The sequence below is a fragment of the Cyrtonyx montezumae genome, unplaced genomic scaffold (assembly GCF_038088225.1).
Source record: "Cyrtonyx montezumae isolate F1298 unplaced genomic scaffold, pur_monq_1.0 scaffold_19, whole genome shotgun sequence".
Taxonomy (NCBI): Eukaryota; Metazoa; Chordata; class Aves; order Galliformes; family Odontophoridae; genus Cyrtonyx; species Cyrtonyx montezumae.
The window spans coordinates 2,444,006-2,465,472 of record NW_027071925.1 but is presented as its reverse complement, the minus strand read 5'-3'; the positions used below and the strand labels follow the sequence as shown (position 1 = coordinate 2,465,472).

The window sequence follows — 21,467 nt, the reverse complement described above, 5'->3', positions numbered from 1 at the left end:
TTTGAGCATACAGACACTTCGTAACCCATCGAGCACAGGGACTCTGTTCTGCCCCACACAGCATCCTTCATGCAGAGGAATTTCATGTTTCGATGGTGGTAATGTCTTTCACACCAGCTTGGGACTTAACTCCTGACATCAACAGTTCTTGCAGAGTTCCGTTTGATATATGTGAGCAAACAGAATCAGAGGGGCAGAAATAACTGTTAGAAAGTATAGAGGATTTTTCATTTGATGCAGTCCTAATATTTATGTGTGCATGCATCCTCTACCACACTTTTTCGTTTGACAAACACACTGGAAGGGGAAATGGAGAGAGGTGAATAAAGAAAAGCAGCTGGGAAGGTTTGCTTTCAGCCGACCCTTCAGATGAGGGCTGCACAGAAAGCAAGGCAAACTCAGTCTATAAATACAGGCAGGACTAACCCGCGGCGCTCTGCACAATAGCATCACAGATGAATGAAGGTTCAATACTCTGCTCTTCTCAGCCCATTTAGAAACCATTTCCTGTAGCGGTCAGACCCAGAAGTTTGAAAGCTGCTGCAGACAGGATACCTGAATATTTTAAACCACAGACATTTATCAGCTTGTTTTGTTTTGGTAGAAGACTACTTTCCATGACAAAACTACTACTGAAAAGTGTGGTACACTTAAATTTGACACAAGGGCGAGCTCTGTAGTGGGCTTCTGGTATGTCGTTATGCAAGTTAGTTCTCATCATTTTCTTGTCCCTTTGGACACACTTACTTGCCCAGGGTACAATGCTGCTGGAACTTTTTGCATACTGATTTTTATTTACCTCTGCACTGTGGTGCCTTTGCCATCAGGTCCTTATGGCACCAACTGCAGTGGTGTCTGCACCTCAATCACAAAGCGACATGGGCAAGGACAAAACCTGCCTGCAGTCTCCAGAGTCAGCCCGCTATGAATGGCTGCTGCCTTCACTGCATTCTCCTAGAAAGTAAGCTGCTACTTTAGAAATAGCTTCAGACTCTAAGAATACTTCATTTAGGTCAAATTCTATTTCCAATAAAAATATAACTGCTTAATATTCATTGATAAGCAAGGAGGAAATGCTCAGTGGCAAAAAGCAGAAAATATTCTGCCATCACAACTGAAGTCATGGACCAGTGCCTTCAGGCAGCTGCTGTAACAGCCTCACTGTAAGGACTTCACAAATTAGACGTGCTTCATAACAGGTTGCACAGATGTTTTGTCTGGGGACTTCCACCCACCATTGTATGTACTATGAAAAATTAAATTAGTTGTAATATCACTAGTTTATCCAACAGTTTATCAGCCAACACTACACGATAATGCCCTGAGGTGCTCTCAGTCTGGCTTCACAACTTCAGTTATGATCTCAGTCGGCCGTACAGTTGGGAGGGCTAAGTTAAAAGGGAACTGTATGAGATGTGATTCAGCTAATGATCTTTGAGCAAATCTACAACAGTTTTATAAATATCCACGTTTCTATGTAGCTTCAAGCATTAGTTACTTTTACAGACTTTAACATTTACAACTACAGTGTAGTTGCTGTTGTGCTTTAAATCTTCTGCGTTATATTTAAAATAATAGCACAGTATAGTGGGATAACAGCAAAACTGCTACTGGTTAGCATCTTCTAGATCAGTTACCATGGCTAGCCATGGAGGTGGTCAGAATTCACAGTGCCAAAACAAAATAGTTTTCAAGGTCTGATTTAAAAAATATATATATATAAAGCCGAGAAACACACGGGGCTGCAACGTTTTATGAATAAACAAGATCAGGGGACCAACTATATGTCCTCATTTGTGCATATAATGTTGGGCAAGAACGTAAAACAGATCCAAGCTCCTTTACTGAGGCTGTAGTTTTTAACATTCTTAATATTAAATTTCTTAATACTGCTGTTTTAAAACTGTGAGGTACTCTGCACAATTAGTTGTAAGACCCATTCAACTGTATAGTAAAAGCTTCTGGGAAAAATTACGTAGAAATTGATTACAAAAAGGAGCAATTACTGATTTGGTGCATGCAGCTAAGGGTACTCACCTGCTTCACGCAGATAATGAAAGGTGGAGTTGCTTCTCTGAAGTGACATACAGGAATTTTTGGTTTTGGTCTCTCCTGCAAGCAGAGCAGTCAGCAGTTAAGAAGCAGGCATGGGTACTTGTTTTAGTTTTAGGAGCTATTAAACAGTAAAAGAGGAAAAGCTAAATTCGAGACCCCATTTTCAACAGTCCACATGATCACACACCTCCATTCATCATTTTCCCAGTCATTTTAAGAACCCATTACTTTCTCACCATAATCTTTCAATGTAATTGTTTTTCTTTGAATAAAGATCTTATTATTTTAGAAGCTTTCTGATGTTGAAAGGAGAAGCTCTCATTCCTCTCCTCCAGGTTATCTGCCTGGAGCTCTGCCATTTAGCCCTTCCTCCAGATGATTTTCTCTTGGATCTGACTGCAAGGTATGTTGTTATAATAGCCTATCACATCAAATTCTATATATTTAGAATATATATAGAATATATATATATTCTTCTGTTGTTTTTCTTTTGAGCTGTTTCTATCCCTCCAGTGAGCTGAATCAGCTTCATGTGCCATCACAGAAGCATCCAGGCAGGCACAAGGCAAGCAGCAAAAGCAAAAGCAGAATCCTTCCCTTATAGTTTGAGCTGTCAAATGGCTTATGCCCAACTGAGACTTCACCATGGATCCAAGCTGCAGAATCTTCTACGGATTCACACCAGTTTGCAGTATAATTTTATTTATGACCAATCTGGGAGAATGGCTACAGGTTAGAAAGACATAAGCACAGGATCTGTAACAGATATGCCAATAGTATTACTAACTGGAGGTGGGTACTGAGTCAATATTCCTGGACAAAATCCTCAATTCTGACTGCTTTCATGCAGCTGGGAAGCACCCTCCCAGTACAGGGTCTGATTCCATAATTACTCTAGTCTAATCACAAGCTGGATCTGGGGAGATGCTCCCTTACCCTTCCCATAGCAACCTCTGGGTAATTTTATTCACAAGATAACTTGCTGGAAAACTACTTTTGAGGGTTCTTTTTCTGCCAGATCAGCTAACTGAATTGTCATCCTTTAGCCACAAGACGGCTAGACCCAGTATAAACAAGGCAGTGGGAGTGTGGGGCTGAGGTCAGACCACCCCTGCAGCTAGACCAGCTGAGCCATAGTGTCAGACTGCACTCCCAAGGACCTGACCATGTGCCCAGTGAACCTGAGAACTGTCCTGCTGCTGACTCTTTGAGGGACTGAATCCGGATGAAAATTTACTCCAGACCTTGGAGCTAATTGCTACCATTAAATAAATTCTGCAACAGGACAACTTTTTCTATATGATTTGTTTATTGCCATCCAAACATCTATTCCTTCTCTATGGAATAAAGTATTTCTGCCTACAATTGTAGGCACCAAGGAAATCTATCAGTTAAAGTCTTATTTAAGTATGGTAAGACTGTAATTAATCTATAGATGTTACAATTCATGACTGAAATTTTCTTTTAAATTAGTAGACATTAGGCTTTAATCCATCAAATGCTACTCTCACCTATAAGAAAAACTGTCAGAGAAGGCAATACTTTATCCCATCAGAATATATATATATATTTGCCTTTAGAGCTGACTTCAGTTAACACGAGGTACCCTTGCCTGTCTGCTTCAGCCTGGAAGACAAACTGGAAGAGGTTTGCTGCCATCACAATTTGTTAACAGTGGAAATGCCATGTCACAGATACCAATACCATCTCACACATCTCCATATTCTTCTACTTTTCCCTTAATTAGGGCAGGAAGTTTGCATCTGTAAGTCCTCCAGCATATAACTCTCTGTTCTTTTTTGCAGGGTCTAGTGGCATCTATATAAAACCCATTCCTAAAGAAGAATCACATTTGTGCTGGTTTATATCTTTCCTGAAACGACACTATTCAGTGGCAATTCCTCAGTCACCATTATGGATGAGGTAGCCTCATTCCTGGGAGCAATACAGACAGGGATTCCAGCTCCACAGTTGGCACTGTGGTATTAATCCCCAGCTATCTCTTCTCCTACATAGTCCTGGCCTCCTTGCCTCTAACCACTAGTCATGGTCTCCTACCAAAATGAGTTGTTACACAATATTAAAAACGTGCAATTTATTCTTTCATTGCGTTTCTCAGAACTATTTCAGATCACAGTAATGAATGCGAAAGTAACCAACCTCAGATTCTTCGAAAGTGTAGAATCCTTTTACTATTTTCTTTTCATCGACATCACAAAATGCAGTTACCTGGAAGAGAAGCAGCAGAACACTTTCATGCCATTCTTTGCTACCACTTGCAGCGTATCAATGGAATGCTAAAGGCATGTGAATGAACAGAGGAATAGGGCAATGCACCATGGTCCTCCTATGGTGATTAAAAACATTACATCACTTCCATGTTTATCTTACTGAGACAGGCACTGTTTGCAGCTCGCTATGAGCAGATGATGTTTTCATGAACATGAAAACAGATGCTGAAAGTCACTGTAAGAAAAAACATATGAAATCATTAACTTCACATCCTCAGCAACATGCTGAATAAAATAAAAACAGAGAATAGCCTCTCATTGCAGCACATCCACTAAACACTCAAGATTTAATCATACAAACCTTCCTTTTTCCATCCAGTCCAAGCACCTCAGCTACTACACGACACTGCAGTGCTGCACTATTGCTATGGATGCTCTGGTGATACCAGCCTCGGTTCTCAGACACAGACACCAAGTCCAGTGTTGACCTCTGGATTTTATCTCTATTTTTCAACTGCAGATTTTGTTGTTTAAATGCATGCAGTTACTGCTGTGTTTTTGTTATTCTTAATGTAGTTATGGAAGCATTATTTACAGCCCCTGTTGCCAAATATTTAACTTTTTTTTTTAATTTGCATTCCCCATAAATACACAGGCATAGTAAATCCTGCAATCCAAAATACACAGTGGCCTCATTCTAGAACCATTAATTTGACACTAATATTTTGTAAGACTTTTAAAAAGAAATGCAGCTATGCTTTCCTCTGACTTCCTTTGGATCTATTATCATCTGCACAGCAATTTTACACTGAAGCAGAACGGTGGAGGTATTCAAGGTCTTGCAGAAATCAATTATTCTGGTGAAAGCTGGGTAGCAGTTTTTCCTATCTTTTTAATTGTGGCATTAAAAATTGATTAACAACACTTAACACTGGGAAAATTTGAATAGCCAAACAGCTGTATATTAATTTACTAAGTCAGAGAAGCTGCAGAAGGCTGGCTGACTTTCAGTACCTACATGCATCTCTCCCCCATTTTCCTCCTTTAAGATAATTTAATGTTACCTAAAATGACCTCATTCTGTTTGCACAACAGATGACACAGGAACGTTAGCGTCCTAATGGTGAACCAACAAAGACTGCAGAAGTTCAGCAAGGAGGAAAAGAACATTAAGGAAACATTACATTTTCACTTTGGAGCTGTAGGAGTAGCTGAATCACGTTTCAGGCCAGTAGATCCAGACCTCTGCTCTGGGTGCTCCTGATGCAGGGGTCACACTGAGGACACAGCCCATGCTTCAGACTTTGTAATGGAACTTGAGAGGGAGTGCAGGGAAGTACTAGGAAGATAACAGACACTGTACGAGGTCTCTGTGGCTGATGCAGGCTGGGATAGACAGCCCTAATCACAGGCAACTTTTTCAAGCACAAGGAACCAACATCTTCCCTAGGTTCTCTTTTTGTCTCTGTGCTTGGGCAAATTAATACACCCCCAACTCTGCTTTCCCCAGCTAACGTTATAGCTTACTGTAGCTGAAAAAACACAAGGTGTGGGCAAAGATGAGCAAAGACAGCACAGTAAACGTCATTCTCATACTGTGATGGTATGTATCTGCACATCTGATTTTCAATGGATTCAGCCACCTTAAACCTGGCATCTACAACATTAGAGACTTCAGTGGGCAGATTTTCTGACAGACTACACCATGTGGGTGGCCAAAATGTAAGTCAACTATTTTCTGCCACACACTATTTTCCAATTAAAGAGAATCTGTCTGGAGACAAATCAGGGTCTTGCACACAGTTGTTTATTCAAGAAGGGGAACTGAAGGCATCAGGCTTATTTGAGATATTTATGTTAAGCTATTAGGCTTACCCAAGTTGTCTATTTTTTTTCTTGCACTAATGGGCATCTATCTTGCATCTCCTATGAAGTTCATTTACCCATACAGGACCTACTGCCTTCTAGGGTGGAAACAATGAACTATAAAGCCATAAAACAGTCTCAGGCTTTTTTTTTTCCTCCCAGCAAAATAATTCATTTGCAATGCAACTGACAACATGGCATCACAGAAGCTTACTGTGCCTTCAGGTCACACTTCAGTTTTAAGAAAACACATGAAAGTTTATGCATTTTTGTTTTGAACATCACAGGCAAATCTGTACATCTTCAAAACAAACAAAAATTGCTATTTTTCTCAACTTAAAATTGGAAGAGAGAGCTATTTGTTATACACAAGCTACGTAATTACTAGCAGTAACAGTTATAACACACATTAACAGTGGTGTAAAGGGAATGGAGAAACAGTTTTTTCCTTCTTAAGAGAAAGTTTATATGGCTCAAAAGATCATTTATTTACTCAAATCTAGGGGAAAAACTTGAGGAAGATAAAAGCATGCCTCTGGCTGGTTCTTTTTAATAAACACAGCAGCTGTGTGCAGGGACACACAGGCTTGGACTATCAGACCTCCCTGGTAAAAAGAGATTAATGGGCAGGAGATTAATCCTACTCCACATGCACAACCTAAGAAGTCAGTAAGAGTGGGCTGAAGGTGCAATTGTAATTAGCTAACTGTTTGAACTGTGTTACTGTTATACACAGTTCAATTGTTTCATGCTTGATCCACTCACTGGCTGGCTTCTCAAGAGGATGTTTCTTAATAATTCCCATTCTATTCAGATGTGTTAGTGGAAAAACTAGAAAAATGAATCAGTCTAATACTGTCCTTTTATGGTGTATGATGTTCATAGAATTTTATTCCCTCATCTTATTTTCACCTGTGATACGGCTGTAAGTCTGTACTGACCATTGACACAAAGCAGTGAAACCTAATCACAGCAAATTCTGAAGATGTGTTATAGGCGTGGGCAGAAGGATCTGAGAGGCAAGTTTAACACAGGAAAGGGAACATCTTAGTTGACTGACAGAGAATAAAAAGGACAACCTTTTAGATAGGTGGTCATTTGCACAATGTCCTCTCCTCCAGATTGTACCAGTTGGTGTCATTAAATTTCTTTAAAGACCACAGTCAGAAAGCCTCTCTAAAACAATCTTATATGTGCTGATCTTCTCTACTGCATCCTCTCCATGCCTTCTACTGCTCTCACAGTCCTTCATACATTTTAAACTCCTACTGACCTTCCTGATTCTACTATTTATAATTCTTTCATTCCAACTTGTATAAAGCCTCGGAAGCACGTTAATATACATCTCTGCAAATGTTAAATCAATTTTGGCCATTCATGTCAAAACAAAGCAATGGAAAGCATTATAATGTAAGTTTAAATAGATACAAGTAATGACAAACAGACCAAGGGGCACGCAGAGGCAGAAACATCTTCAGCATGCCATAAGAGGAACCACAAAGAGAACAAGCAATTCTCAGTCACAGTCTGATTGATTTCAGTATCAGGATGTTGCTTTCATTTCACCTAGTTAGCATTATACCATGAAAAAAGCTGTGCATCTCTAATTTCCCATTTGCATGTCATGCATCCAATTAAAGACAGTACTCCATTGAAGACATCATCATCTTCCCTCTGTACACATATACATACCAAACTTGCTGAAAAGAATATTCATGCCAGAATCCAACATGCAAAATTAGCTCCTAAATGCTGAATGTACAAAATTCCCCTTGCTACATACAAAGCATCACTGGATTTGGAGATAACACTATGACAACTACTTGTAAGACTCTCATTTCTCTAGGACACGTAACTAGGAAGGTTACACCAGGAATTTTTTCAGGTATCCATGCCTCACAATCTATACTGACAAAACAGAAATTAAAAAAAAAAAAAAAGCACCTTCATGTGTGCAAACAGTGGAGAGATTTCCCCACCACATTTCAGCATGAAATATTACTGTGGTCCAAAATAACAAGTGGGAAAATAGAGCCTTCATTTTAGGATGCTTTATACCTGGACTAAAATGAAGGTTTTAAATTCCATCTGTCTCCCTTTGCTCTGTGAGCTCTCTTTTAACTTGCTTTTACACACTCATTCTATCTTGTGCTCCACAAGAGGTGGGGGGCAATATTCTTCCCTTGATTTCTTTGACCATTCCCCACCTCAGTCTCTCACCTTGCCATTCACACACTCCAGGTAATATGCTACAAATCTTAAACGTTTCTTGCTTTGGGGAGCACACAGCTTAGTGATGCAGCTCTTGATATATGAGAAAAAGGTAAAGAAAAAGTAACACAAAACAATACAGATGGTTTTAAATGATTAATGAGCTAGGAGAAAGGGTGTACAAAATACTTTCTTGAAGCTTTCCATTTTGCCAGTGGTGGATAGGATACAGAAATTTCAGGGGCTGGATGTGTACAAGTACTGTTTCCATGCCACTCATTTGCTGATGCTTATTTTGTCCTTTCCCACTCCTTTTCTGTTCACTACTTGAACTATTTTCAGCCATCGGAAATGACACAAAATGTTAATGCTTAAAGTTCTCTTTTTAGCTGAAGTTTGATGGAGAATAAAAGAGTGGACAAGACAGCTCAGAAACCCTCCAGGCATATGGAGTGTCCCAAAAACATTTGGTTTCCATCTTCAGCTGCAAATTATAGACAAGACGGATGTGTTTTAAACAAAAAAAGGTCTGTTCGATTTCAGTCTTGCAGAAATGCTAATACTAAACCACTGTCAACTGTGTGAATCAAGAAGGGAACAGACAGGAAACAGAATTTCCCTAAGAATGCTGAGATCCTGGTAATTAATTCACAAATAAAACCCTACTAGTTGAATAATTTTTTTCCTTGTGTTACTGTTTAGTAAAAATACTGAACCTTGGATCTTTGCTTGAACACTTTGGAAAAAAGGCATCACTTTAGTACTCACCACACAGATGTCTGAAGGAAAAGACACAAAACAGCTTCAAAAAGGGCTCCTTTTCTCCTTTGATATAATCATAATTCTAACTGAAACTGTTTTCCAAACAGACTAAAGTAACGATGTGTTAGTGAACACAAACAAACAAAGACTGCTGCTCCTCAGCATTGCCAAAATTTTGTATTTTGCTGTTTGGCGTCCAGCATTTCTTCCCACCCCAAACACTCCACAAAAAAACAAGTCAGTATTAGAAATACAATTGCTTGTTTATGACATTGTAAAAATCCTAGAAACGTATTTTTCCTTAGTATTTGTTTTACTGTACGAGCCCCACATTTCATAAAGATATTCCCAGTTTAGAAAAAAAAACCCTCTACTGTGATTCCACGTCCCGACTGAAATCAGTCTCATGACTATTTATGAGATTCTGAATCTCAATAAAAGGATGCAGCAGTCATAAAACAGAGCAAAGGTGAAATTTTCATGAGTTTAAACCGACGTAAAGTTTAAAATATGAAATGAAATTTAGTCAGTTAAATTCTAGAGCATGCTCTGGCAATCTGACTTGCATTGCTTTATAAAGGTCACATTCAGAACTGGACCTTCAGAGCAGAATGTGGTAACTGTACAATAATAGATTCTATTTGCAGATCATAGAACCACAGCAAGGTTTGGGCTGGGACAGACTGTTAGCCCACCCAGCCCCAACCCCTTCATGGACTGGATGCCCTTCCTCCTCGGGAACCTCCAGGGTTCAGCTTCTTTGGGTAGCAATGCCAGGGCCTCAGCACCCTCTGAGTAAAGAATTCCCCCCTCACATCTGACCTAAATTTCCCCTCTTTTTAAATCTGTTACTCCCTGTCCTGTCACTACACTCCCCGCCAAAGAGTCCTCTAGGGGCTGCAAGGGTTCTCCGTGGACCCTTCTCTCCTCCACGTTGAACTCCCCCAGCTCTCAGCCTGTATCCATGGGAGAGGTGCTCCAGCCCTCTGTGCATCCTCAGGCCCCCTCTGGACCCACCCCAACAGATCTGTCCTTCTTCTGATTGCAGCACTGCAGCTGTGAGTAGAGGGAACAGCTACCTCTCTCACTCTGATAGAAAGATCCTGGATCGCTATTATTACTAACAGAGTGCCCAAAAGCTTATCTTTTGTTCAAATAACCTTTAAAGAGTGAGAGAGAAAAAGTATGCTACTGGTTCTTAAGGAATGTACAAGATGAAGCAACAACTGTTTTCCACCTTTACTTCCATGGGATTTTACTGTTTTCAGCAGGAGTTGAGGAAACACCTCAGTTTTTGAGGAAAAGTATAATACAAAGCTTAACTAGCCTATTTTTTATTGTAACTACTTTGGAATAATAATTTACATGAGTTATATTGCAAATTTTATGAATTTATTTCTTGAAACCTCAGCAGCATCATCCTTTAGTTAGCATTCAGAGAAGCAAGATGTTTGAATTGCATAGACAGCTTCTGCCAGTGACCAACTATGAAACATCAGCATACAATTTCATAGAATCACAGAATGGATTTAAGCTTTATTTTTGGCTGAGATGGATATTCTTGGGATCTCACCTTTAGAAAAGCTATGAGTAAGCCTGAACAACAATGTAGAACTAGGTTTTAGTCACTACAGATAATAATAATTTCATCAGCAATTAGCAACCTAAAGGAGACCTCTAACTTCACTTAGGATGACCATAAGCCACGTTCTGAAGCTATTTATTTTTGTCAGTCTTCAAGAAAACCTGTGAAGATATCTGAAAATAACACGCTGGACTCACTGGATAAGTTATTGCTCTATACAAGGCATTAGGAATCAAGGTTTGGCTTTATTGTAGCAACAGTTTTCTGCAGTACATTCACAGTCTTATTTGGCTTGTTCACCTGCAGCTGGCATGTTTAGCTCTTGCTAAATATGTCTGGTGTCACAGCCAGTAATTAATGAGTTAACACTCAATGCAATGTTTCAATATCAAACCAAAGCATTCTCCAACATGTGTAACTATAGCAGTAGCAGAAGGAAAACAGTATCACGGCCTGCAACACTGCCAAAGCAAATGTTAAGTAAGGGTCAGCTGGAGAGAATATCAAGGTCCAGTTAATTAGAACCACACTGTCAGTGCTAGCGTATTAAGGAATTAAAAGTTGTTCGTTACTGAACGAGAGGCAAGCTTTGATCCTTCAGCAGCTAAACAGCACAAAACCCAATAACTTTCTCATCCCTTTTATCTCCTCTGCATCTTCAAATTATCAACCTGTTTGCTGAACAGGATTTGAAGTTATGAATGAGGCACCTAAAAAACAAGGTGGCAAACGTAACACAAAGCTAGAGCATTGTTCTACCTTAATGTCAACCTCTATGTAAGCTTGGTATAACAAACAAACAAAAAAACAAACCCAAGACCTAAGAAGGTGAGACTCTACCACAAAAACCTCATAGTCCAGTTTCTCTGTAACGACTCATAAGCCCTACTTGCATGATATTATCATAGTATTAGCTACCATCTCTTCCCTTGGAATTTATTTCCTATTTCTTATCATTTTATAGATAAAACTTGCAATGGTTATTAGTAAATCAGAGAAATTCACAAAGTGCTCTGCAAAACTCTAACAAAGAAAATGCTTTCATAACAGCACCCCTCCCCACCCTCCTCACATGCACACTGCACTGCATGACCACGATAGCTGAGAACATCTAACAGACAGCTCTGCCTTCTTTGAGTGAGGCAGACAGTACTGATTGCAGGCAGAATGTTAGCATTATTTCAAACAGTTCACCCATTACCACATTGTATCAATGACAGACATACGACACTGCAATATCAATCTGGAAATTCAGGTTCAGTTCTCGTGTTGTACGTCTCTCATGTGAATGCCTTCCACTTCTACTCATTAATTTCAACTACAGATATACAAATTCTTCCTTTTATTTTTTTTTTTTCCACGTGTGTGGCCCTCTGGGCAACTACATTAACTATATATACAGTTATGTACATATATATACATCTTTGTCATTTTGTTTTCCCATCCATATATTTATGAAAGGAAAACATGTTTGGTAATAAAATCAATGTTCTGTGGCTCTTACAAGAAACAGCCATTTGACATTAGCCTTAAAGCCTTTATCTAACCAAAAACTTATTCCACAAAATAGTATTTATAAAAGTAAGATATTTAAACTCAGATAAAACCTCCACCCAATCCCCCACTGGCAACTGTAAGTGACCTCAACATTTTCAACTGTACAACACGTACAGCAGCCTACACTCCTCCCCACACAGCACCCTCTATTTTTCAAAAGGAGGTTACAGCCTAACCACTTATCAAAATACAAACCACACTGCATCTATCAGGGACCCATGTAGTATCCAATTAGGAACTGGGCAAACACACTCAATAGATGTATAAGGTAGTTCAGTATTGTACCATGCGAAGTGTTTCTTGACTCACCTGGTGTACCTGGCTACTGCAAAGGTTACTTACACAACAGTACCATAAGCAGAGTGTCTATGCTATTGCTATGCCTAATCACGAGCAAGCAGGAACTAGAGTACCTACGATAAACTATACCCAGTACACTTTAGATAATGGAACAGAGCATTTTAAAAGCAGAAGTTCATTAGAGTATTGAGAATTTTTTATGAGAATGCTACTACGGAATGTAGGAAGAAGCAAGGAGACTCACTGCAGGAAGAAGAAAGTGATATTGTACAGGTTTTACCAACCCATAATGGTATACCTTTTTCTGATTAGCTGGTGATAAACTTCTGTAGAGCTTCCTGCCTTGCTTGCCAGCATTCCAAATGGTGAATGAAGTCCAGGAGCTCAGGACTCTGTCCTCAAGAAACTTGACTCGGTGGTTCCAGATGGTTTCCCTATAGAATTAGAAATACGGTTGAGTTAGACCCCTGAAAACTTTTAACATTTATATATATATATATATAAATACACACTAATCTGACCCAAATAATTCACACATGATACAAAAATTCTAGCACTTTCCCAGGGCCACACCTAACTTGTCAGAAAAAAAAGGAAATTCTGTGACACCTCTTGAACAAAAATCATGAAGATAGATTGGAAGTCAAAGCTGTTATTTACAAGGGCTTTAACAGAAGATTATAACAGAATGAAAAACGGTGGCTATGGTAATCAAATTCAAAACTGACAATTCCAACTGCCACCAATACGTTGTTTGCCCAGACACTAAATGAGCTGCCTATAACCCTGCTGTACATACAGGGGAACTATCTCCTAATCCCAATTCTTCACATTCCACTTGCCCATACATTTAATCCCCCCGGTCAATGCAAAGTTCCAGTCTCACAAATTCACTACTCCAGTCTAACCAACCAGACAGCCCAATGCTGCACGTGACGTGCAAACACTGTGATACTCAGGTCAAATCTTCAAAAAGTCAGTTTTCAAAGCTCAGGATCAGTAGCCATTGGTACAATAACACATAATTACTGAACTGCAAAAGTTTCATACAGCAGTGGAGCTACCAGCCTTTACACATGACTCAACTAATGAGTGCACATGTTAGACCAAGCATTTTTATTTTGAAACCTCCCAAGTATTATTCAGCAACAGTACAAATAACCAACTGTGCCTTCTTTTGAAGACGACCTTTTTAAGAAATAAAGAGCGATGGAATTTATTGTCACTTTTATTTTTGAAGAAAAAGAGCTATGCCTTGTGAGGTACCTTAAAACACACTTCAGAAGTAAGCAAGCTGGCACATGTCTGTGTCAAATTACACCTTTAGGTCTTCGTATTTGTAATACGTTTCACAGTATGACTTAAGCCAAGTGGTTGAGGTAAACAACAGTGAGATGAATACCAAATGATGAACCACGTGGCTGTGGAACCAGTAAGAAGGGAACACGTAATAGCCATAAATGCTGATGACTGGCTGGGATCTTCAAAGGATTCGACAAACGATTTTGGCAAGAGAGAAGGGATACTCGTGGCCTGTTCATCCTAACTGACTGCATTAATTCAGTCTGACAACTTTAACATTTTTTTCTTTTGTGCACACCTCCTATCAATTCCAAACATTTATGTGTAACAAAAAAAAATTATCTATTTCCACTATATAGTGTAATATTTAAGAGTACATAATTTACAATGGTTTAAAGGAACCACCTGCTCTCAAGAACATCTGTTTAATGTTCAGAGTTCACATAATATTCGTTAACGAGGAACCTATCTGACACTTATAAACAGTGTTCCACATATGACACACTGATTTCCTTAATTTATGGCCTGACAGATGAATCCAATCTGCATCTCTTAAACAAGATACTCTGAGTTAAAAATTTCTTTTGTCAGAAATTGACAGACATCAAGTTTCCTGTTCTTAGTGCAAACACTTCTTCAAATAGGTTTTTCTACTTGATTATAATGACAGATTACAATACAATTTAGAACAACTGTTACAAATCATTCCACAAATTTTAATAGATCTTGTGACCCAAAATATACACTGTTTTAAAAAGAAAATCATTCAGGTCTAGATAATGCATTTACGAATCACAAGCACTAACAGACTTGTTGTTTCCTCATCTTGGGAAATATGTACTTTTCCTACCAATCCACCTTCTGCAGAATTTAATTTTAAGCTCCATGGTCTTCTGACATTAAGTTCAGTATGAACTTACACACCATGATTCTCCAAGAATATGTTATTTCTTTTGGTTTAAATAAAGCTTCTAATTAACAGGTCAGCACAGGTTATCATGGGGCAGCTGCATTAAGTTTCAGACTCAGCTGTCTAACTGGCCAGGTCTGATTTCTGGTTTCTAAGAGCAACCTGCCATACAGAAATCAAAAACCATTTACATCTCCTTGATAGTAAGAATCCAAACTGTGCAGGCTGGCAGAGTCAGGAAGAGGAGCTGCTAGATCCACGCAGTTGGATGTCATTCTCATCAATGAACCAGGCTGCTCTCTTCAATGCACTTCTGACTATCCACAGTCCTGTATGCATCCACTGTGATTCTCTTCCAAACTGGGCATACATTAACACAGAGATTTATGATGATCTGGCATTACAGTTGCATCTTAATTTTATGAAACATTTTCAATTTTTTTCTTTTGTAAAGGATTATCTTCCACAAAGACTGCACCAGATTCTATTTTATTGTTCCGAATGACTTTTATGAAACATACCTCTGAGGTACAAATATATATACAAGTATAAAATTTGAGGCTATTAAGTTTACTAGGTAACATAATGTGCTCCCAAACGTTAGTTAGCAAGCTTTTCTAAGATTTTAACAATAGGAATTTTGTTTTCACTTGTGTCATTCCTTCACCACCCTCATAGCACTCAGGCATATGGACTCTGTGATTATTAGCTAGCTCCAGAGAGCCCACCTCACTTCTGCAGGAGATTTCTGAGCACAGCCAAATCCTTATATAGCTGCTTAGCACTTCATCATTGATTGTGGTGCGATAACTTGGAAAGAACTTCTCACGCAAGTAAACGTGCCCACAAAGAATTAACCACTCCATATAAAGTTTTGAAGACTGTAGCTGTGCACCAGCTCTTCAACAGAAAAAAAACAAACTTGGATTTGATTGCAAACCTCTTCTAACGCAACCACAAGCTGCATTCCTGCTGCAAAGCTTTAGCTGCTGCTGGCATCCTCCGACACTTCCATTTTTCCATGTTCATTACAGCATACTATATTCCCAGAAGGAAAGTTAAAGGAAAGAAATATGAAGGTCAAGTATTTTTCCAAGATCACATTACTGGAAATCCTACAGCTTCTGCTAGCTTCTAAAAAGGAAGATCGTTGCTTTACACATAAATGGAAAGGTTTGAAAACTGATTTCACTTTGAAATGCGACTTCAGAAGAATAACAGTGCATTATTTTCCAGAGGTTCTTCAGAATATGTCCTACTGGCTTGAGAGGCACAGTCAAGTTTCTTTCCTTGAGTTTTAATGAACTCAAGAAAGTGGAGGGAAAAAATAGGCAACCTTCCAAGGCATAAGAGGAATTATCAGCTAACTTGTAGTTGTGGGCCAAGCCTCATGAAGATAGAGCTGATACAGAGAAACAAGTCAGGGCAACAGTTCATAGGTTCACCAGCAATAGAGCCAGGGTCAGAACCAATCCAGCAAGACTTTCCATCTACCCATTGCTATGTGGCTACAGGCTAGGAAAAATAACCAAAATCAATTCAATTAAAAAAAAAAAAGAAGAACAGACTAGGTGTTATTGTCAAAGAAGAGACTAATGTCTGCATTTTCAAAGGTGAGCAGCAAGTAGAACTGCAAAGATGCTGGGGAGAAGCCTAAAATTAGCTATTTCTGTGCACGGACTCTCATCAACTTAACACATTCCAGCTAATGAGCACTCAAAAAATCATCAGGCTGAAGCAGAGTTACTGACCCCATCTTATATGAGTGTTACACTGAGTAATGCAAGCGTGGGGAGTAAGGAAACTGCACTCAGGAAGAAAAGAATGTGAAACTCAATTAACTGGACCTCTGATTGAACACAAGAATATTGTTAGATATAATTATTGAAACCCCAATAAATGTTCTTCTTAAATGAGAACTTTGGACTATGTAAGTAAAGCCAATAGATACAGCAGTTATGAAGTTTTGCTAGCATCACTGTGAGACATTCCTATGATGGTCTCTTATTGAAGAATATTTACTATAATACAAAACTGAAAATACTCACAATCTTTCTTTTCTTTTTGAATCAATTCCCCATATTGTATGCGCCCTTTTTAATAAAAATGTTAAGATATATCAACACTTAGCAATCTGGAGTTATAACCCTGAAAATCTTTCAGCAGTGCAAGCCCAGATGGTCATACAGATACAGAGTCTAGGGGGGGCATCTGTATTTGAGCTTTAATTACAGCAACAACTACAGATCTCTTTGAGAAAACCTGCTCTTTATGAACAATATATCTCATGTGTTGAAGCAAAAGGTAGCTCATGGTGTGTCCAAAGGGAGAGTCTCAGTTATTCCCTTTTGGTTTCTGGTTCACCTAATTTGCCACATTTCTGGATGTTTCCAGAATAGATAACTGGGATTCCTGCCTTGAAGGATAAGGGAATGCCATTTTCCCATCATTTAAGAGCCAGTGCAGGTGCAACAGATGGGAACTGTAGCAACATGCAAAGCATGCTTAAAGAAAATGCCTGAAACAATCTAAAAGTTGTACAAACCACTTCTCACAGATAATTCTCACAGCTACTTTCAGATTTCACATTACTACTTATTCATAATCATAAACAAAAGTAGAAGCTATTATTATCGTACTCCATCCCAAAACAAAAGTGCTTCCACCTACCACCTCAGATAGGATTGAAGGTAGCACCTTGGTAGTAGTCTTTAGTATCATTTCCCAGCCTGTATTCAATCAATTCTGATTACAGAAGCTGGCACCCACATCACACCACAACACTTTAATCAAAATCCTTGAAGTACACAATTTTTCCTCATTTCTTTAATTTTCTTGTCATTCACAAACGTCAGAAACATGTTTTTTTTTAATTTGGAAAATCATTCTCATTTGGTATGCCTGCTCAATCCTCCTAAGCTATGCAGTCTGGAAAGAAGAAAATTCTGCAGGAGCGAAATGAGGGTATCCATTCAGTGGGTGAGAAGTGTGTTCCTCAGTCCCCAGCAATTATTACCATCCCATTCACCCTAGTAATATAACAATGGAGCTCTGTTAAAGTGTGTGCTGACCTACTGACTGAATACAGGAGTCAAGAAACATCTGCTCCATTCCTATTTTGAAATGAAAGATAATGTGACAATAAGAGCTATATGATTTAATGTCTGAGCTCTGTTAAATCTCACCATAACGTTGACTCCCTCTCCCCTCCTTCCCCCCAGTGAGGTTACATAAGTGAATCAACAGAGCAAAGACAGATGTACAAGTACTTGTGAAATGTAAAAATACAAGCCCAGTATCCTAAGCAGTACTGAAATTGTAGGCACTGATTACCATCCACAGTAACACCATAAATCTGACCTTCCCTATGCGCGTGGTCCCACATGCTACTCAGGTAACACCAGACAGGAAGAACAGCTATTCAAGTGAACAGCCTCTGCCAGTGGTTTTTTATTCATGGCAGGATAATAAAGCTTTCTATGAGGTGAATCTCACCTGATAGATAATCCAGAGATAGAAGAACAGAGATCTTTTTAATCACAGTGAGAGCTGAAGGAACAGGCTCTTTGCAGCTAGCTTTTTTACAGCTAGCTTTGCATGTGGAATTCACAGTCCCTGCAATCCACAGGAAATTCAGAAATGAATCTTATTTGAACCTTGACCATACTGGTGAATAAACTGAATTTTTTATCGTTGTTATTCTGTTGAACTCCATGTGAACTTATTAATTGCTGGACTATATCGTACTACTGAGTTATTACATTTACACTGTTAATAGGTTCTATTAATGTCTGAGTTCATCTTCAGGTCGTGGGTCATTAACTGAGGCATGGTTTGCATTGTGGCCTATTTTTCATGAAAGGCTTATTAAGAAAGACAGAGACTATCCATGTTAATGCCATTCGCTTTTTAAGAATCTAATGAGGTCATTAGTTTCTGTGTTTAATTGAAGTGCCAAATGCAGACATAGATGATAAAAATCCAGCTGACCTCATCCTTACTACAGTTGTGCAGGAATACGTTACGACAGCATTCTCTCCTTCCATATGTTTTTGCAAGAAATGAAGCAGGCATTCCAACGCTCATCAGTGATGTGAGACCATGTCTCAAGTACTCCTAATTAACCAAAAGTGTACTCAAACTAAGTGCCTGTTCTCTTTTGCTTAGATGACACTGGAAGTTTCTAGTGCCTGAAACCAGATGGTTTTAATAGATTATGTAATACAGGATATTTCTGCAGAATAAACCTTTACAATATTATACTAATTCTGAGCACACAGCATATGAAATTACTGTAAATTATTTTATCATGCTTCACATTTTCTGCATAAAAGAGAACCTCCCTAATCTCAGTGGGAAGCTACTGACCCTATTTTCTGCATATATAAAATTTCTCTTTGATCAATAGTTTATAAATTGCTACGAAGATTAACTACCTGCCCCAACTGTCTGTCTTCATGAGCAACACCACTTGAAGACAAGTACAATGTTTTATTGCTCGTATTTTACTGTACTGACTTTTGCCTTGCAATAAAGTACATTGTTTTATATACAGATCATTTTGCTCTCCTTTAGCAAGATAAAGATCTATGAATTTTATGGTGTTTTCATTACACATCAAACTTTCTTACCAAAGTACTTCTCGCTATAATGCCAACTCTGATATTCTATCAGAGCAGTGCAACAAAGCCATGTAGCACAAAGTACACATGGCCCTAGGATACAAGCTGTAAAGTGAGATAATATGATTTAGATCCAAGAGATCAAATATGTGAGTTTTTTTGTAGTAGATTCCTGGCTGAAGTTTCCCAAATCTTGTATTATTTATCCACAGTCAGCAGATATCCGTCATATACTTCAGATGAAATTACAATGAGAGAGTTTATATTTTTGTATGCAACTAATGAAATCTAAATATAGCCTGCTCTTAGTTGAGACTGTCACACACCCACAGCATTTAATATTTCAGTCTGATGCCTTCAGGGTAAGGGAGAATGCAAATAAGGTTTTTCTTCCTGCTTCACAGATACTTTCACCTTTAGAAATCTGTTCCAGAAAGATTTTAATCATAGGAAAAGACCTAAAAAACATTATTGTTTACCATTATAAACACTGAACAAAAAGAACAGAATTTTCCTTCCCAAAATAGTTTTATATATGCACTTCAGCAAGTGTGAATATGCGGGACCGTGCATTTGTCCCCTGAACTGTAATGAAAGACATTTGTATAAACTGAAATCAGTTCACAATAGGATACGAGTGCCTGTTGTCTTTGCTGAAGGACTGTATGCACCTTTGTATAAACAAACTCAATTAACTAGCTCCCAACTATTTAACTTCTTAAATCTGACACCAGACACAAAGCGTTAAAAGTATCAGCTTTCCTACAAGTGTCACTTCCCTCTCAGACAAAATATTAACCTGGTCCCTGGTTTACCACTGCCAAATCCAGGCCTGGGCTAATGCTGAAAATGCAGCAGCCAATGATAAAGGCAAAACGTCAGAAAAGTGCTCAAGTAAAACACCCCAACAAGACAAAGACTGCTAGAAAAGGCTGAACATGCACCACAAATTGGATCTGAAAAAAGGGACAAATTAGGGAAGACCTAATTTCAACGATAAACCTTTGTGGTGAGTCCCACAACAATGCACACTGATGCCTTCAGAAACAAACGCTGGCTAGCCCTTTATAACTTAGGCAATAAACAGGGGATCGTGCCTGCATGAAGAGATATTACACAAGTTCATATTTGTAAGTTTGCACAAAATATTGTTAGCAGTACTACCAACAAAAAGCCAGTGGGAGGAACGGCCAGCCTGCCTTCTTTGAATGAAACAAGCGCGGCGCCAATTGGACATGCAAGCTGCACATCTGAAACAGCTTACAGTATTTCCACATTCTCACAGTGTGTTGTAATTCAGGGTGCTTGTGCCACACAACCTTGTAGATCTGAATAAGCAACAGCTTGCAGTAAATTCAGAACAAACTCATTTCCAAGAATAAGATGTTTTCCCACAGATACAAGCAATAGTCTTCCAAGAGTCCCAGCATCCCACAATGCGTGGCTGAAAAGGTTGTAACTAGCTGCCAAAGTGATCACACACACAAAAGAAAAAAACCCAAAAACATTATATGCTAATTAAAAAAAAATCACCTTTTGTTTGTTTGCAAAATCCAAAGAGTATCTTCTATATGTTTGGAATGACTGTTTCAGTATTTACAGTAATAATACTGTGATATACAACTAAAATGCATACCAAAATATGTTTAGTTTTACTAGTCAGTGCTACAAAGCCATAACAGGACTGACTGAAGAATGTATGTCATTCATCAGTAAGAAAAGAGTTTACTTAATTACCACTGTAATTTTGTTGTGGGACTCCTAAAGGATCATAAAACTCAAATATCATTTCATTACTGTCAATATGTATGAGAAAGAAACACTTCTTTTTATGACTCTGGCTCAGCTTGCATTACTTCTCATCAGAAAGAGTAGATAGATAAAGTGAACACTTAAAAGAATCAGCAATCGACAGTTTAACTTCATCTTTAAGGGTAGAACAGCTCTGTAAAAGCAGCAGACAGCTTACAAGAAAGCACCTGAGATAACTACTCCTACACATCCTCAGAAGTACTTTTCAAACCTCGTTATCTGATTCAGATGTTTTGGACTCTTTAAAATACAAT

At 38.6% G+C, this 21,467-nt stretch overlaps 1 protein-coding gene across 2 annotated transcripts in view; it reads right to left on the bottom strand.

Moving 5' to 3' along the window:
• B3GNTL1 (UDP-GlcNAc:betaGal beta-1,3-N-acetylglucosaminyltransferase like 1) overlaps positions 1–21,467 on the bottom strand; it is a 109,525-nt gene that overhangs the window by 4,486 nt on the left and 83,572 nt on the right. For both annotated transcript variants that reach the window (XM_065735185.1, XM_065735186.1), the window contains 3 exons: positions 12,866–13,001; positions 4,216–4,284; positions 2,038–2,112 (listed from right to left, as the gene is read on the bottom strand). In XM_065735185.1, the coding sequence (XP_065591257.1) occupies positions 2,038–2,112; positions 4,216–4,284; positions 12,866–13,001 (280 nt within the window). The remainder of the gene's footprint in view (positions 1–2,037; positions 2,113–4,215; positions 4,285–12,865; positions 13,002–21,467) is intronic.